General features: G+C 40.1%; 1 protein-coding gene across 1 annotated transcript in view; it reads right to left on the bottom strand.

Annotated features, from left to right (window-relative positions):
* Positions 1–19876, bottom strand: part of arap2 (ArfGAP with RhoGAP domain, ankyrin repeat and PH domain 2) — a 332431-nt gene that overhangs the window by 252252 nt on the left and 60303 nt on the right. Inside the window, exons 3-5 of the mRNA XM_067988973.1 lie at positions 11868–11944; positions 7220–7293; positions 4522–4604 (exon numbers count right to left, since the gene is read on the bottom strand). Coding sequence (XP_067845074.1) covers positions 4522–4604; positions 7220–7293; positions 11868–11944 — 234 coding nt within the window. The remainder of the gene's footprint in view (positions 1–4521; positions 4605–7219; positions 7294–11867; positions 11945–19876) is intronic.

Below are 19876 nucleotides of genomic sequence, written 5' to 3'. Positions count from 1 at the left end.
ATTTTAGGAAGCCCCCACCCCCAACGCACCCGCTACGCCATCCAAAAATCGGCCCCAAAATATTTGTTAAGCATCCCTGCCAGTTTCCGTTCATTCTCTATAAACTCACTATACTCCATCAAGAGTCCCAGCTCACATTTAACAATTTTATTTTTAACTGATATATATGTAGAATATTTTACTGTTCTTTTTAATACTTTTGAGATTCTTTCCTCATACTCCCTTCCTTGCTTTCCTTATCTCATTCATTATTTTTCCTCATACTCTCTTATTTTTAACCATACCTACAGGCACTATGTGCCCTTTTATAAATTTTAGTTTGTTTCAACCTTGTTATTTATCCATTAATGCAAAGGCATAGAGATAATGATAAACCCAGATAAATCATTGTTAGGCCACAGTTAGAATACTATGACCAGCTTTGGATGCCCTACTTTAGGAAGGATGTCAAGGCCATAAAGAGGGTAGAGAGAGATTTACTAAGATACCAGGGGTGCGGAGAGACTCGAAAAACTGGGGCCTTTTCACTACAGCAGTTAGGTTAAGAGGAAATGTCTAATACAGGTATTCAAAATTATGAGGGGCTTTGATGAGGTGAATCACAAAAATAATTTCCACTGGCTAGTGAGTCAGTAAATGGAGGATATAAGTTTATCACCCAAAGAATGAGAATAAAGGTAGAGGAATTTTTTTTTAAAAAAACCCAAGAAATGTTTGATCAGAAACAATGCTTTTAAAAAGGGATGATGTGGAGATGCCGGTGATGGACTGGGTACAAATGTAAGGGATCTTACAACACCAGGTTATAGTCCAACAGTTTTATTTGAAAATCACAAGCTTTCGGAGGCTTTCTCCTTCGTCAGGTGAGTGTCGAGATTCATTGAAAATTACCGCATATATAGTCATAGAACAATGCCTGGTGACAAAGAACACTATTCAATTCATTTGATGGCCTTGATAACGGGCAGTTGGAAAGATTATCTGTATTCACCAGGCATTGTTCTGTGACTATATATGCGTTAATTTTCAATGAATCTCGACACTCACCTGACGAAGGAGAAAGCCTCCGAAAGCTTGTGATTTTCAAATAAAACTGTTGGACTATAACCTGGTGTTGTAAGATTCCTTACATTTCAAAAGGGAAGTAGATAAATATTGAAAGAAGAAACATTTAGAAGAACGGGGAACGAGATTAAATGACTATCTTTTCCAAGAACCAGTACAGTTACGATGGGCCAAATGGGCTCCTTCCGTGCTCTACAATTCAAATGATTTGAAGTGTTTTTGACCAGAAGAAACTATTTCAAAAGCACTGAATCACTTGACTAGCCTAAAGTCTGCACTAGTGAGTGGTCAGGGGGTGGAGGAGGGGTGGCTGGGCAGGGGTGGTGGCAGTGGTGACAGGGAGAGCAGGGAAAGGGGATTGTGCTCGAGACAACAGGGAGCGGTGACAAGCAAGAGGTCAGATTTGAGCAATGTCATAAGTCCCAGGAGACACAGCTAGGAAGACTCAATGGGAATGAAATAAATGCAACAATAATTTTCATTTATATAGCCTTGATATTCTTCTGCATGAGCATCCTATAATAAGGAAGAATGGGTGGACGGGGAAAGAGGAGAGAAATGGCGAAGCTAGAATAGGAATCAAAAGGCTTGGAGGAGGGCTTTGAGCATGCTATTTATAGGAGAAAGAAAGGTGGCAAGAATTACAGTACTGGGTATAGAATTCCAGAGAGCAAGAGTGTAGTGGCTAAATGAACAGCCAACAATGGTAGAATGGAGGGAAGTGATGCAAGACCAGAGGGTGCATGCAAGGACTCATATCAGAAGGATATCACTAAGGTAAGGTGGGGTGAGGCCTTGCAATGATTTGAAAGCAAGAACAAGAGCTTGGAACCTGATATTCTGGGGCAAGCGGAACCAGTGAAGCTTGCAGAGGAAGGGGTGATGGACACGTGCATGACTTATTGCAGATGAGGAAGCAGGCTGCTGCATTTGGAATGAGTTGAAGCTAGTGGAGGGCTACCTCAGGGAGGCCAGATAACAAGACATTGGAAAAATAAAAGCTCGAGGTGACGAAGGCATGGACTGGAATGAGGTAGATGGGGAGGCAGGCAATGTTACAAAGTGGAAGGCAATAATTTAGGTAATGGATCGAATTTGGGGGAGAAAATATATGTGAAGAGTATAACAGGGATCGCCCAAAGATGTCAAGCAGACATGATGGAAACTGTGTTACAGAAGGAAGTAATTGTTACTTTACAGGAATACAGTTTGTATGTGCTATTATAATCAATTTATAGATATTACCCAGTAGGAGGATGTATAAAAGGCACACAAAATGGAGAGCATTACAAAAGAAAGTCCAGATAAGTTTGAACACTGAAAGGAGCTGAAGACAAAGGAGGGGGCTTTGGAACAATTAAAAGGGACCGAATACATATTCACAAGAACAACTGGAGTTGAACCAATGTATGATTCTACTCCCACATAGCACAATAAACATTTAACAAATCAAAAAAGTCACTTTAATGAAAGGCCCTCAGCAACCAAAATTTGATTGCTGATCCTACCTTACTCCAACAAGTTTTTTTTTTAAGGTTACCATTCTGCAGTTTCTCTGTCTTATTCAAGTAAAACAGTCCTTGTAAATTATATATTTAAAAAAAAACAATGCATTTGCCAAGATGATGCAGTCAATTGTTTTTAATTCAACAGCTGTTTTGTAGAAATAGACAGAGAAAGACTTGAGGCAGTCAAGCATGGAGCCTGTGTTTTTTTGCTGGATGTATTTTTCCCTTATTGGTGAAACCACATCCCAGTATAAACAGGATGATCTCTCCTACAGGAGGAGAAACTTTAATGTTGCTTTCAAAGTAACTCTGTATTATAAACAAGCTATGTGATAAAACAAGAGTAAAAGTCACTGAAGTCTTACTGATAGGAGTGCATTTTAAAAATGTTACAATTTGTCTAGAAGCAGTGGGGATTGCATACCATTTCCCACAGATTTATAAGGGTGCAGGAGGAGCCGGGGCAAAAGGTGCAAGCTGCATGGTGTTGGCATTGACACTGAAGTACTGCTCAGTTCTTCGCTTTAAATGCAAATTCCACATTCTCCACAGAAAAATCCACTAAAATATCACTGGATGGTTTGCATCACCCAGGAATTGACAAAGCTATCTCTCCCCTCCTCAGAATGCAGTAAACAGTCCTGACTCCCACAGCAGCAGCAGACTAACAAACACAATCGTGCCAGTGTCACAGAGGCCTATGTCATGAGGCGTTTTGCTCTCCGCTCTGCTACAGGCACAGCAGCATCAGCAAACAAACAGCCACCAACGAAACCTGCAAGTACCATTTTTCTCGCCACTTGCAGCTGAGGTCTCAGCTCAACAAACATTGCTTGTACTTGGACGCACTCCCGGGCGTCAGGGAAATGTTGGACAGTAATCACAAATGAAGATTAAACAACTGCCTTCCTGTCCACACGTATAATACAAGCATGGCTTAGTTGCCTTTACTTCCACATTGGAGCCTCTTATTTTAACATAAGGGCGAAAGACAGTTTTGAAAGCAGTGGGACAAAGTACAGGGCAAGAAACCAACAGGTATAAACTTTAAATCACTTTTCACTGCCATGTACATTTTATTTGCTTGTACGAATAGAAGGATCACCAAAAGAGACAATAAACAGCCATTTGATCCACCCTACTTATCGGAACATGTCTGGTTGCAGTCAGGAAGTTCCTGACAATTCCTGACAAACAACCTCTGTGGTTAACAGCTTCCTTGTTTACTGTGTGGTGGATGATTGCTACAGTACTTAGTTATGCCTTCTTCTCTTCTTCACTTCCCCCACCGGAGTATTTTACACGTAGTGCTTATGACTCGAAGAGTTACGAAAGTTCACCCAACCAGTTCCACAATCAGACAATGCATTACTACAAACGATAACTGCAAAAACTGGAAATCTAAAACAGACAAAGAAAATGCTGCAACTACACAGATCAGACAGAATGAGAGCAGAGCTTTCAGCACAATTCACAAAATGATGACATCCAAAAGAGAGTGGAAAAATAAAATACAGCCTAGTCTTTTCTCTTTGCAGATGCTGACCGACCTGCTGTGTATTTCCAGCATTTTCTGTTTTTAATAATCCCTCTGATATGGAAGGGTTGTTTCATATTTTATTCATACTGTGGAGTTGCTTTCAGTGGAATTGATTCTGCTATATGATACAACGGCCTGGGTTCTGAATTCACTCAGTTTATATTATATGGATATAGAGACTGAAGGCAACAATGAAATAAATGCACGTGTGCAAAGGTCATGAACCAAACTTTGACCATTTCCCCAATGTGAGAAGATCAACAATGTTAAAATCAAATCGCTAACCTGTATGGGAGAGTACACAGAGGTAGCACTATAATATAACTGTGCATTTATTATAGCATGTTATTTAAATCGTTAAAGATTAAAGTTATAATAGAAAGAAAAGCAAATGTGAAATTTCTCTACCTCAATCCACTGTTTATCTCCTCTTCATTCTTCTGTCTTATTGATGCTTCCATACCATGCAGAAGATTTTTTCTTAAAATTTCCTGATAAGATAAAAAAAAATTCATAAACAATTACAGAAATGACATATTTTAACAAATGAGCTTGATACAATAGAAAGAATATCTAGGCATGAATTTTAAAAGGGAAAGTATGCTTTTGAACCACAAATTTTCACAACACAGAAACAGGCCATTCAGTTCAGGCCACTGTTTTTCTCCACCTGACCCACCTCATTTAATCCCATTTTACAGCTTGTTCCCCATAACTTTTAATATTTCTCTTTTTTCAAGTAACTATCTGGGGGTGTATGTACACAAATCTTTGAAGATGGCAGGTCAAGTTAAGAAGGTGGTTAAAAAGCTTTATTAATAGTGGCATAGAGTACAAAAGCAAGGAAGTTATGCTAAACCTTTACAAAACACTGGTTAGGCCTCAGTTGGAATTTTGTGTTCAATTCTGGTCACCACACTTTAGGAAGGATGTCAAGGCCTTAGAGAGGGTGCAGATGAGATTTACGAGAATAGTACCAGGAACTTCAGTTATGTGGAGGGACTGGAGAAATTGGTGTTGTTCTCCTTAGAACAGAGAAGACCAAGGCGAGATTTGATAGAGGTGTTCAAGATCATGAACGGTTTTGATGAGTAAATAAGGAGAAACTGTTTACAGTGGCAGAAGGGTCAGTAACCAGAGGACACAGATTTTAGGTGATTGGAAAAAGAGCCAGAGGCGACATGAGGAAACATTTTTTTTTTAAAACGCAGTGCGTTATGAAGATCTGGAATGCACAGCCTGAAAAGGGTGGTAGAAACAGATTCAATAGTAACTTTCAAAAGGGAATTGGATAAATACTTGAAGGGAAAAAATTTACAGGATTACGGGGAAAGAGCAGTGGAGTAAGACTGATTGGATAGCTCATTCAAAGAGCCGGTACAGGCATGTTGGGTCAAATGGTCTCCCTCTGTGCTGTACTATGCTATGATATTATCTCATTCCATTTTTAAAGAATTTACGGAATCTGCTTCAACAATGATTTACGGCTGAGAGTTGCACATTCCATCCACCCTCTGGGTAAAGAGAGGATTTCACCTGTGTAAATGTTTTATCCCCAATACCAATAAAACAAAATCAAATGATTCTCTACAGATGTTCATACTACCTCCATTTTATTGCAATAGCGCATTGTTATTTACTTTTTCATGCCAGGAAGATGTGCCTGGTGGAGATTTTCCTTCAAAATAAATCACATGAGTACTTGCAGAACATAGTGATATTCTGATAGTTCAAAAACAAAGCTGCAGTATTAAATGGATGATAGTATTATGGCCGATACTACTGATTCTACCAAATGTTTCAGGGGTTTTTTTCCCCTCATTTTATGGCCTCCTCCATCTTGATCGGTTCAATCCTCATTCATTGCAGACCATCAGGTCTTTTGTAAGTCTGTTGTACAATCACAGTAAATATTGGGTAAAAGCTGACAATTAACAGAGCTGATTTTGTATGGAGGGTAGATAGTGGTTATTTTATTTAAGTCAAATCAGATGACCCACTGATGTGGGGAAAAGTAGTGTATTTATTATTTTGTATTATTACACAAAGCTAAGTTGTACTGATTGAACTATGAGAGTTCAATTATAACTCCTGCTCTGTATGTTCACTTGCTGTGAAATAAAGCAACGTAACAATTTGTATCTGGCCTCGTCTTACCAAGAAGTTTCTTGGTCTGCCTTCAAAAAGATTGTAGAGGCATACATGGGGGCACAAGCAAAATACAGGAATATCTAGTTCAGATTGCAAGGGGGTATTATTGTTGCAACCAGTCATACTATTGCATAGTTAGATATTGGGAAATACGAGTACGCTCTTAAACGTAAGGTGCTGGACTACTTACTGGAGTCACTAGTACCACTGTACCTGAAAGAATATTTAAGGCAACATCCTAAACTTCTAACCACCAGGCATCAATTCCACTGCACATATAGTACATTGTATACTTATCACAGCAGAGTAACTCATAACCAAGTGCTTGCCAAGCTGTGATGGTAATTATACCATTATTCCATTTGTTTAACCTGTGATTGGTATGGTGACTGTAAAGATAATATACAGCTTCCTGTACCAATCCCATATAGTTCACCCGATGGTGCTTGTAACAAGCCTACCAATGCCTGCTGTAATGTGATGGACACTGTAGATTACCATCATTAAACTAAATTGCCAAAACACTACCAACAAATCTGTTGACTGACAAGTCTACTCTGGTCCCTGCTGCAAAACCTAGATAGTAAAGTTTTAAGCAGGATTTTCTCATTTGACTTTGATAAATTCAAGATCCTTCAAGATTAAGAACCTTGTTAGATTTATGCAATGCCCCGGATTGTTTAAGCTATGCAGTGGTAAGCATCACAGACAACGCTGTTGTAGACCAACCAGTTTATTCTGTTGATTTGCATTACAGTTAGAAGTACATTGCTACTGATAATCGGGAAAAAATACATCAAAGTTAACCCAAGTTTTTTCATTTCCCCCATACACAGAAAACAATTTCAGTAAGAAGTTACACTGTTCAGAGAATTTAACAGGATTACAGATATATCATTTAGTCCTCCTTTAAACACTGTCCATTTTGTATTTTTTTGTAATTTAACAAACTCACCTGGTCATCTTCAGGTCTGTGGTATAGGAATGTTTCTCCATATGGGACGATAGGAGATGATTTATTCTCATCTGCTGCTTTGAAGAAGAAAAGTAAAATATTTTAGATGAATTAATTCTTGATATTTAAAACCGTATCTTGTATAATAATTTCTGCAATAACAGATCAACAGTAAATATTGAAACTACTATATAACCTTAATATCACAAAAATGAACGACAAACCAATAGATACAGATCAGCAGATACTCAATGCGAATAAGGAGATAAAACAATGAAATTTGCTAATAGCATAAAGTCTGTGAGCAAAATTCAGGGAGTTTAAAAACTTCAGCTCTCTCCTAGCCTCTGTAAAACACACTAACAGATCTCATTTGGTGATTTGTTTTAAATTTCCTAGGGAAGTGATAGGACCAGCCCCATTAGTGACAATGGTAGTGCCGTGACAATGGTAGTGCCATGACAACCAAAAATCTGCACTAAAAGCACTTTGGCATAGGCAAGCAACAGAAATGGCACTCATTAATCAAACGTAGAAAAATACACCATCAATTGTCAAGAAATGCATGGAAGTTGCAGCCTCAGCTACATCCTCTGCATCATAAATAAGCAGAAAACGATATGTACATCCCATATTGATCAAAACAGACAACTGAAGCGTCAGTGAAAGGAATTTATACTAAAGGCGAACGTGACGGGTAATGGAAAAATTATTCGAGAGTCACACTGGATGTAAAACTGATGGCCCAGAGACTTCATTGCAGCTGGAAAAACAATAGTTATCAGGGCAACCACTTAGGAATATGCTGAAGTTTAAATGTTATACTTAAAGATATTAGTTATCATCTCTCTGTGGTTAATGTCCAACAGCACAAATACATGATCTCAAGAGAATAATAAACAGAGAGCCAGTCAGCGAAGTAATATGTTTTTTTTTACAATGTTCTCTCTTCTCTCCTCCTCTCCTGAAGGTGCTGACTCATGGTCAGGTATAGTTTGATAGGTGCTGTTCACCCTCCAGTGCCTTTACTTAATCAGAGAACCTAGATAACAATTGTCAGCCTGCTATTTAACCACATGGGTATCATAGCAGAGACCACCCAGTGCAAGGAGCTGTCCTCGAGTGAGTGTGGCAACTGGCACATTCCAAGGTCCAGGACTACCTGCTCAGGGATGCACTGAGGATGGGTGCGGCCGCCGCAAAGGCTCTGTGGGGAAAAGCAACCGTTTAGAGCCTTCCCGCCATTGTATACAGAGGGGCTGGAATCAGGGAAAAACCCCCTCGGGCAGAATGTAAAATTCAAATTGATGCAATGTCCCCGTAATAAATCTGTAATGAATCACCTGTATTGATTGTGATGCAATGAGGCACCCTAGAGTGTCATGAACTGTAATTATGTCCAATGTGTTTCATTGAACTGTACTTGATGTAACCTGCAAATTGTATAATCTGTATTGTGTACATTTGGAATGTGATATGACAACTGTATTGTATGTACTGCTGCAAATTTTATGAAGGAAGTATATTTTTTGAAAAAAAAATCATAGCAGAGACCAATTCTGACCTCAACAAACACGCATGCAGAGAACCTTTGGATTGTGATCAGAACTGGGAGCACTGGCAGATTTTCCCCTTCCCTCGACCTGGGCACAGAGGCCAACTGTAGCACCCTCCTATAATCCTCACTGACCATTCTCGATCTTAAGAGGTGCTGGCAACTGGTTTCAAGACACCATCATCAGGGAATGAAGGGCAATCAAAAGTGAAGGAAAATAGAAAAGTGGAAGCTGGGCCCATGGGTTGGGTACAGACAGACCAACCTTCAAGACAGAAAGTGTGAGCAAGTGGGAACAGCAATCTGAGAAAACTAAAAGATTTTTTGATCCCTGAATTTTAATTTTGCACTTTTTACCTCAGCCCACTACCAAAGCAGCATTGAGCTTTTCACTGCTCTGCATATGCAAAAGGAACAATTTTATGAGATTGCGCTCCCAGGAAGGATTTTCGCCCACCGGAAGCATATATTGGAAATGGCAGATGCACTCCCCACTGTTTTCAGTCTGTTAAAATTGACGGATTTTAATGGTAACAGGATCCATGATTTCCTGAATTCACACCAGGCAAAAGAGGCTCCCCTACAGGGAGGTACATTCTTAAAACTGGCACTATAATAGATATTATGCAATTTTGGTGAATTTTTACAATTGAAGTAAAGGATGTCGATGGTGAAGACTGGAACTTTTCCTCCACACTTTGTCACACAATGTCAATATCAAGCACTCCCAATTTCAAATAAAGCAAATTCTAACAGGACTAGATGCAGGGATGTTCCCAATGGCTGGGGAGTCCAGAACCAGGGGTCAGAGTCTCAGGATACGGGGAATGCCATTTAGAACCGAGATGAGGAGAAATTTCTTCACTCAGAGGGTGGTGAACCTGTGGAATTCTCTATCACAGAAAGCAGTGGAGGCCAAGTCATTAGATGTTTTCAAGAAGGAGATAGATATATTTCGTAATGTTAAAGGGATCAAGGGATATGGGGAAAAAGTAGGAACAGGGTAATGTGTTGGACGATCAGCCATGATCTTTTTGAATGGCGGAGCAGGCCCGAAGGGCCGAATGGCCTACTCTTGCTCCTATTTTCTATGTTTCTATGGAAAGTGCAGAGGAAAGCTCTTTCTACTCTGTCCCAATGTGCCTCAACCAGCAACCTCAGGACTTCCCACACCAACCAACCTTAGTCTCCCTCAGTCGGACTGCCAATTTAACGCCAATCTGTACCAAACTGTGGGCAGTTTTGTATTCTGAAGCCATACCACGACCAGCCAAAGCTAATTCATATCAGATTTTATAGCAAGTGGTGAGAGGACACTTATCCCTTCAGTATGGGCTGGATTCAGACCCAGGTCCTAGAGATGAGAGGACAGTTTGCTAATCTATTGTATCACCCAATCCCGATTAAACAAAGTTATAAAAATGGCATTGATATAACTGAATTCTACTGCCAATATTTTCAAACAATGAAGAAACATCAATTACACAGATAAATGTTTCATAACATCACAGTGTCTATTTGCAGTAAATGAATTAAAGGTGATCTTCAGAACTCACCAAAACTAGACATCAAACCAAGGGCTGTTTTAATTCAATCAAATTAAAGAAATAATCTCCTGAATTCCCAACCAAACTCAAATCTGTTGAAATCCATCAAATCAGTTAAAAAACTAAAATATAAAATACAGAGACCTAAAAGCTACTAAAAAATCGCAGTGTTCCTTGACAGTATGGTATATAGATTACATCAAGCGTCGAAACTTCCTAGAATGCAACAACTATATCGAACATCAAGATGGTTTAAATGCAATCCATAGGGTTAAGGAAACCTGTCACACGGTTCGGGTTCAAACCATTCAGAACAGAAAAATTCAGCTTGTACTGCCCTCATCAAATGAAGGCCACTGGTAAGATAGGAATCAGTGTCTGAAAAAACAGTGAATCTCTACTAGCAAGAAGGGCTGAGCAAGAGTTTACCAAGTCAAAACATAGATCTGCTGTGACAGAAACCACTGTAGACTGCAACCTTGAGGAAAGAAAGCTTTATGAAAAATAGATTGATAAAGGAAACAGAGAATGTAAACCAGTTTTAGAACCTTCACAACACAGGCATTTGGCCCTCAATATCTTATACAGTCTTTGAGACAATAACAGATTCAGAGGCCTAGGTTTTCTGATCATAACACCAACAGTAATTGTGCTATTTTCACAGGCCATAAGTAACAATTGCATACTAGAGATGACTTATGTTAATTCAGCCTTTGGAGAGTTTGAAATCAAGGCCCTTCAAATGTCAATTTTAAATCTGTACCACCAACCAGGTTAATGGGTTTCACCAACTCCCTTGAGACTCTGACACATACTTAGCATAGATGAAACTGATCTAAAACTACACAAACAAGCACATATAAGAGCATCATCCATCCAGGCTCACAGACCATTTGCTCCTTAGAAGAGGTAACTGTTTAGTTGGAAGTTTTACCAATATTAGATATTTTGACCGAACACTATTTCCTCCTCACATTAGTACCAATTACTGGATGCACTTGAACCTATTGAGAAGCTACATCCCTAACCCCACCCCACAGCTTTCCCTAAAGAGATCACCAAAGATTAAATTAATTAAAAGGTTAAAATGATGAGGAATTGTACATTTACTTAACCAATGTTATCAACAGATTCTCTCACTCTCACCACCCCCCCACCCCCCGCCCACCTTAAGATCAGGCAGCTGGCTGAAATATTTTAAACTCAAATAAAAACGACTTCAGCTGCTCCACACAATATCACCAGCTGTTGTTCAGTCATCCTCTTGTGCAGCAGGAATTGGTCAAATTGTAGCAGAGGGATAGGATAACTCCCCTCACTAGATTGCCATGGATAATTAAATAGTATCATATTAAATAGTATCATATCAAATTACCAACCTCTGCCAGTCATCCAAGGGAGAAGGAAAATCGAAAGGCTGGAAAATACTGTTTATTATTGCGGCAATCTCAGTTTTTGAAAAATTAGTTTACAAAGTGAAGTTGGATGACCCTGTGGATCATGCATTTACTGTGAAACATGTTGAAATGTTACTTTCTGTACGTACCAGCCAACAATGGGTTTTGTGGAATGTCACAACTGGAGATTTGTGAAAGGTTGAGGTTTCTTCTTTTCAGTAAGGAACTATGGTTAAAAACAATAAGATATCAAAAGATCATTCTGAATTGCAGATGAGTTGTTCAAAGTGTTACTAGTGATTAAATCTCTACAAACAAACATATTTACTGTTAGCAATCAAGCTCACATTATAATAATGGCTACTTTAATATTTGCAGACCTTTTTTAAAAAAAGATTGGAAACATCCAAATTCATAAAAGACACATGTCAGATAGCAGTGGCTTCTAAAAGTGGACCTTCAGAGGGCTCATGATTATGTAGCTCCATTTTGTGTAAACCACAACTACCTGTTATATGTCATATGTGTAATCTTATATATTGGTACTAGTTTTAAAGAACTTGAATTTATATAGCACCTTTCGCATCCTCAGGATGCCCCAAACTGCATCAGTCAATTAATTATTTCTGAAGTGTAGTCACTGTAAGCAAACATGGCAACTAATTTACACTGAGCAAGGTCCCATAAACAGCAAATAAAATGAATGACCAGTTGGCCTGCTTTGGTGGTGTTGTTTAAGGGAAGAATATTGGTTAGGTCATTGAAAGAATTCTATTACATCCATCTGAGCATGCAACCAATACTTTAATTTACTGTCTCATCTGAAAGAAAGCACCTCCAATAATGCAGGATTCCTTCAGTACTGCACTAAAAAGTCAGCCTAAATTATGTGCTCAAGTGGAGTACAGCTAGAATCCACAACTTTCTTATTCAGAAACAATAGTATTACCACTGAGCCAAGCTGACACTTATATTTAAATATTAATGATCTGTTTTCCGTTCATTTTTAAGGTTCATCTGTGTGGTATAAAAGTGGGGTATGCAAATAGACAACCGACTGCTCATATCAAGGAAACTTCAAAGTGAAACTGAAATAAGGAGGAAGAATAGCTATGAAAGAAATTGAAGGTAAGAATGAACTACAGACTGATCAAAAAGCAAATGAATGCAGGAGAAAAACAAAATGAAGCAGCTTGGAAGAATAGTAGACTGCATGCAGTAAGAGGGGTTCGGAGCACTTCGAGGAGTACTGGAAAATTTAAACATCAAGACACAGAACCATAAACCACCGAGTACAGACCACTGCTGTAAACTTCACACTTGTGATATATAATTTAAAAACAACTAATGACTATCAATGTACTTTTGGGAGAGGAGTAAGAAAAATCTTTAAAAGCTAAGTATGGGTTGGTTCCTACCAGATAGAACCCATCAAAAATCTCTACCAGCTCTTCAAGGGGCAGCTCAGTTTTAAAACTCTTACTTTCACATTCCTATACCCAATTCTTCTAAATTATACTATTTCTGACTGTTGTTAAACAGAAAATTGGCTCAACACATGCTTTGGGCTTAATGACAATTCTTGCCTCAGCAGTCATTCAGATTTAAACAATCGACAGACTTTTCTAAGCAAGTACACCAGATGGAATAGTTCCATTAAGTGGCGAAAGGAGGAGACAACAAAATTTGCCACAGAGTTTAATTATCCCAAAAAACAATAGGGAACAGCAATAACGGCAGTCATGAAGCACTCTAGGTGAAGGGCAGCTTGAAAATGTAGAAATAGATATAAAAAGAATGCCAGAACAAAACAAAAAACAATGTGCCTGCATTTGCTTGATACAGTTCACTAGGGAAGTGCTACATCGTCTTTTCATATGCACTGCAAGAGATTTCTGTCTGTACCATATGGGTGACAGGTTAAGTCAGGATTGATACTGGCTGTGATGCTCCTCTTGGTTAAAAAGCCTGCAAACATGTCCTGTCAAGACTCACGCATGAATAAAGTTCACTCGAGATACCACATGGTGCTCGTTGCTTGTAGAACCTAGCCTAGCAAGAAATCAATATCTTCATAACAAAATTGGCTAGAAAAAGCAAAAACATGCAGGAATCCCTTAAAGCACCTCCAGGCCAATTTCTGCAACAAGCACAACCAAATGCTTCAGCATGAGAATGTAGATTCTGTGGCATATTATCAAGCTAATGGAATGTTGGCCTTTATCGCAAGGGGGCTGGATTACAATGGGGAGAAAGTCATGCTTCAGTTGTATACAGCCTCGGTCAGACCCTCTCTGGAGTACTGCCTTCAGTGTTGGGCACCGTACCTCGGGAAGGATATATTGGCCTTGGAGAGAGTGCAGCGCAGAGTCACCAGAATAATACCAGTGCTTAGAGGGTTAAATTATTAGGTTGAACAAACGTGGCTTGTATTCCCTCAAGTTTAGAAGATTGAGGGGTAATATGATTGAGGTGTTTAAGATGTTAAAAAGGATTTGATAGGGAAAATACAGGGGAACTATTTCCTCTGATGGGGAAATGAAGAGGGGACATAATAAAATTAGAGCTAGGCCATTTAGGTGGGAGATCAGAAAGAATTTTTTCACACAAAGGGTAGTAAAAACCTGGAATTTCCCCCCTCGCTCCAAAAAAAGGCTGGAGCTTTCAAGACTGAGGTCATTAGATATTTGTTAGGTGAGGGTATAGGGATATGGAGCAAAGTTGGGTAAATGGAGTTGAGGTGTCGATTAGCCTTGGTCTAATCGAATGGCGGATCAGGCTCGAGGGGAAGAATGGCCTGCTCCTGTTCCTATGATCCTATCTACGCATATTTATGTCTTAAGGATAACAACGGCAATCTTTAGATTTTAAAGAAACAGCACCAGTTTAGACAACAGTACTTGGAACTATAAACTTACCATCCTTGATGAGGAGGGAAAGGTGACAGAGTATTGCACAAGCTGAAGCAGATACTGCAATAGGATGGGAGAGAGAAATCTAGAGCTACCAGTCAGACTGCAGCCAGCCAGAAACCCATAGCAGAGCTGGCCAGTCAACCTGTAGTGAGCCAGGTAGTCAGTCTCTAACCACCACAACCACGCTGCAGCCAGCCAACACCAGCAGAAGAACTCATGTTCCCAGGTTATGAGAGCATGAGCAGAAGTGACAGTGAGTGCAAAGCAAAGAGTAGCAGGATGTAAGAGGCAGTAGTCAAACTGGTAGGACAGCTGGCAGAAGCAAAAGAGACATAAGAATTAGAAATGGGAGAAACCAAAGATACTTTGAGCTTTTACAGTAACCCCCTAGTTAATATGAAAATCTCAGTCAAAGATTTCCATGTTAACCAAAAGGTTTAGTGTAAAAGCTAACAATATTCCTCACATGCCTCTCAATCCTGATTCTCAAGTTGCTTCTGCTCCTGGCATCTCTCCCACTTTCAATTCCGTAGCAGCGAAAAAATTCTGTAGTGAGGCGACAATTCTGTCGCAATTTCTTCAGCTGCACAATCGTGGAGTATTGGGATCCCTGTTTATGCTGCAGCTCTAGATTAACAGTTAATTGGCAACAGACTGGATGGCATCGGGGTTTTGCACACTGTACTGTTGTCTTTAGCACCTGGGTTTGAATCTACCCCAGATGGATGGGACTGAAGTATCTTCATTAACCTAACTGTAAAGATCCAAAGTAAAATGGATTTGGGACAGCCTCAATTCAACTCACAGAGGGTGGTGAGCCCACAACACAAAAACTGCCCATAATTCAGCACTAATTGATGATGTCAGAGGCTATAAGGATGGCAAGTACAATGTTCACACTTGCAAATGTTGGAAATAGGGTTACACACAGTGAACTGTACTCTGCTGCATCTAATTCATGCTACATCTGAACTAGAGTGCTAGATGCTTACAATGGGCAAGTGAAGAAGAAAATGTCCAATTCGCCAACACTAACAGTCCTCCTTAACAAACACAAAATTACCAAAATAAAAGAAGTTTATCTGTGTGTTTGCTTTCTGTGGACACTTGTAAACTGTAAATACAGAACAGCAATGTAAATATGCAGTTTCTGAATATTGTATTCAGCAATAGACAATGTGCGGTCAAGGAAATCTTGCAAATCAGCCATAAAATTATAATCCTGTACACACACGAAAGATTTTCCATGTCTCACTCATCTTCATTGAGATTTGGTGGGAAAGCAGTGAATGCAGTGGGTTTTATGGAGACGGAGTTGACAACATATACTTATTAAAAACAATAGAAGTCTGGGTGAATGGCGAAATAAGAAGTGGAAATTTGTCTGAAAATAAAATTTGAGCTGTCATAAGAATGACAAATATATATTGCACCCAGGGATAGTGCACAATGTTGATCGTTATTAAAAATAAACAGCAGCCTCAGATGGCTGAGATATCCAAGCAACATGCTAACGAGCTTTGATGATGATTTTAGAAACAAATCTCAGCTATTTACAAATAAATCTTTATTTAAGTAAGCTCCATCTAAACTTCTAAGCACAAAGCTATACCAAAGGATTAGTTAGTGGGTTAAAGCAGAAGCCACTGAGAAGCTGAGCAATATAGAATTAACAGATGTCTGCCAGTGTGGTGAAAGGGGTTTAATTAGCCTCAGTGCCCCTAGGTTATCAATGGGGAGAGGAGGAAAGAGAGCAAAAACAGCCCAGGATCTTGCTACTAATCACCTTTCAATGACCCTATAAGGAAAAGGTCAGGTTCAGCTACAATGCTACCATCTCTCTAAACAATCAAATTGCATGCCACATGAAGACTGATCACTCAGGCAAGGTACAGGAGGGTAGTAGGTGCCTACGAAACCATACCCCAGTGGCTTCAGGAGAGGAAGTGAAGACAGCAGAGCAAAAAAAAATACAACTCTAGACTACACACAAAAAGGAATGTAAATTGTTAAAAATGAGTAACCAATAAAGAAAAATGTAAACAGAGAAAAAAAAAGTGAAAATTGAAAACATCAAACATTCCTTAATCCCAGGCAAATGCACCAATTTCTCCTCCCCCTTTTTTGCCTTGAGAAAAGACTTAGTTTGACATGAGTTTTGTTGAAAAGTTAGATTATGTTCTGCAAGATTGGAAAAAAAAATCACACAAACATCTCTGTTATTTTCTAACTCTACATTCCTAGTGGGGAGCCTTGCAGAGCAATACTTTGTGTAAGGATATCTACTGTGGCAGGATAGTAAAAACATAACTGTGCATAAGTACAGGAAGCACTGAGCATGTGTGCTGACTTCCTTTGTCCCTCCCCACCATCATTTTCTCACCTTCTCAAGTGGTCATTCTTCACCTTTTGAGTCCAGACAATGTGCACCAGCATTTATTCAAAAAATCATGTGCAACATATACCCATATGTTCAACACATACTTTTGGCGGATAAGGTTCCTCAAGTCAGAAAAGTACTTCTATCCAGTCAAGATAAACAAGGCCTGATTCATATTTGTTTGCACGAACTCAAAGTCAACTATTTAGGAAGTGTGAAACCAAAGTTCTAAACACCAGATATACGAGATGTGCCCCATATGCAGACAGTTAGATCATCAGAGATCCAGTTGTTCTCCTTCACTAGTCTATCTGAAATTTGGGGCATACTTCCTCCAATGATCCCATTCGCCAAATAAGAAAAGCATTTACCACTAGGTACTCTCCCCTCAACATCAAGCATCTTCCATAGAAGAATAAACAATTAATTAGATACTCTCTCACCTAGTATAAATTCTGCAATTAAAGAAAAAACTACCAACTCCAGTCACTGTCTGTTATCATGGCAGGAAATGGTAAAACATAGAAAATGGTAACAGGAATGTGCAGAGCAATACTATGTGTAAGGATATTCTGCTGCGGCAAGATAGTGAAAATATAACTGTTCAAAGTTTGCAGATGTCACGAAACTCGGAAACGTAGCAAACAATGTGGAAGATAGTAATAGGCTTGAGGATGATATAAACAGACTGGGTGGAATGGGCAGACACATGGCAGATGAAATTTAACGCAAAGAAATGTGAAGTGATACATTTTGATAGAAAGAATGAAGAGAGGCAATATAAGCTAAATGGCACAATTTTAAAGAGGGTACAGGAACAGAGAGAACTGGGGATGCACTATTCCAGTACAGCTACAACACTGGCATTTACCCAACAATGTGAAAAATTGCACAGGTATGTCCTGTCCACAAAAAGCAGGACAAATTCAATCCGACCAATTACCGCCCCATCAGTCCACTCTCAATCATCAGCAAAGTGATGGAAGGTGTCGTCGACAGTGCTATCAAGCGGCACTTACTCACCAATAACCTGCTCACCGATGCTCAGTTTGGGTGCCACCAGGACCACTTGCCTCCAGACCTCATTACAGCCTTGGTCCAAACATGGACAAAACAGCTGAATTCCAGAGGTGAGGTGAGAGTGACTGCCCTTGACATTAAGGCAGTATTTGACCGAGTGTGGCACCAAGGAGCCCTAGTAAAATTGAAGTCAAAGGGAATCAGGGGGAAAACTCTCCAGTGGCTGGAGTCATACCTAGCACAAAGGAAGATGGTAGTGGTTGTTGGAGGCCAATCATATCAGCCCCAGGAGCTCCTCAAGGCAGTGTCCTTGGCCCAACCATCTTCAGCTGCTTCATCAATGATCTTCCCTCCATCATAAGGTCAGAAATGGGGATGTTCACTGATGATTGCACAGTGTTCAGTTCCATTCGCAACCCCTCAAATAACGAAGCAGTCCGAGCCCACATGTAGCAAGACCTGGACAACATCCAGGCTTGGGCTCACAAGTAGCAAGTAACATTCGTGCCAGACAAGTGCCAGGCAATGACCATCTCCAACAAGAGAGAATCTAACTACCTCCCCTTGACATTCAACGGCATTACCATCGCCAAATCCCCCACTGTCAACATTCTGGGGGTCACCAATGACTAGAAACGTAACTGGACCAGCCATATAAATACCGTGGCTTCAAGAGCAGGTCAGAGGCTGGGTATTCTGCGGCAAGTGACTCACCTCCTGACTCCCCAAAGCCTTTCCACCATCTACAAGGCACAAGTCAGGAGTGTGATGGAATACTCTCCTCTTGCCTGGATGAGTGCAGCTCTAACAACACTCAAGAAGCTCGACACTATCCAGGACAAAGCAGCCCGCTTGATTGGCACCCCATCCACCACCCTAAACATTCACTTCCTTCACCACTGGCGCATTGTGGCTGCAGTGTGTACCATCCACAGGATGCACTGCAGCAACTCGCCAAGGCTTCGACAGCACCTCCCAAACCCACAACCTCTACCACCTAGAAGGACAAGAGCAGCAGGTACATGGGAACAACACCACCTGCATGTTTCCTTCCAAGTCACACACACACCATCCCGACTTGGAAATATATTGCCGTTCCTTCATCGTCGCTGGGTCAAAATCCTAACAGCACTGTGGGAGAACCTTCACCACACAGACTACAACGGTTCAAGAAGGCGGCTCACCACCACCTTCTCAAGGGCAATTAGGGATGGGCAATAAATGCTGGCCTTGCCATCGACGCCCACATCCCATGAACGAATAAAATAAAAACACAAATCTTTGAAGGTAGTAGGACAAGTTGACAAGGCAGTTAAAAAAGCATATGGAATCCTGGGCTTTATTAATAGAGGCACAGAGTATAAAAGGAAAGAAGTTATGCTAAACCTTTGTGAAACACTAGTTAGGCCTCAGCTAGAGAACTGTGTTCAATTCTGGGCACCACACTTTAGGAAAGATGTCAAGGCCTTAGAAAGGGTGCAGATGAGATTTACTAGAATGGTATCAGGGATGAGGGACTTCAGTTATGTGGAGGGACTGGAGAAGCTGGGATTGTTCTCCATAGAACAGAGAAGGTTAAGGGGAGATTTGATGGAGGTTTTCAAAATCATGAACAATTTTGATAAGAGTAAATAAGGGGAAACTGTTTCCAGTAGCAGAAGGGTCGGTAACCAGAGGACACAGATTTATGGTGATCAGCAAAAGAGCCAGAGGCGACATGAGGAAACATTTTTTTTTAACGCAACGAGTTGTTATGATCTGGAATGCACTGCCTGAAAGGGTGGTGGAAGCAGATTCAGTGGTAACTTTCAAAAGGGAATTGGATAAATACTTGAAGGGAAAA

This window comes from Heptranchias perlo, chromosome 1 (genome assembly GCF_035084215.1).
Source record: "Heptranchias perlo isolate sHepPer1 chromosome 1, sHepPer1.hap1, whole genome shotgun sequence".
Taxonomy (NCBI): Eukaryota; Metazoa; Chordata; class Chondrichthyes; order Hexanchiformes; family Hexanchidae; genus Heptranchias; species Heptranchias perlo.
The sequence above is the reverse complement of the archived record's forward strand: the minus strand, read 5'-3'. Positions and strand labels throughout refer to the sequence as shown.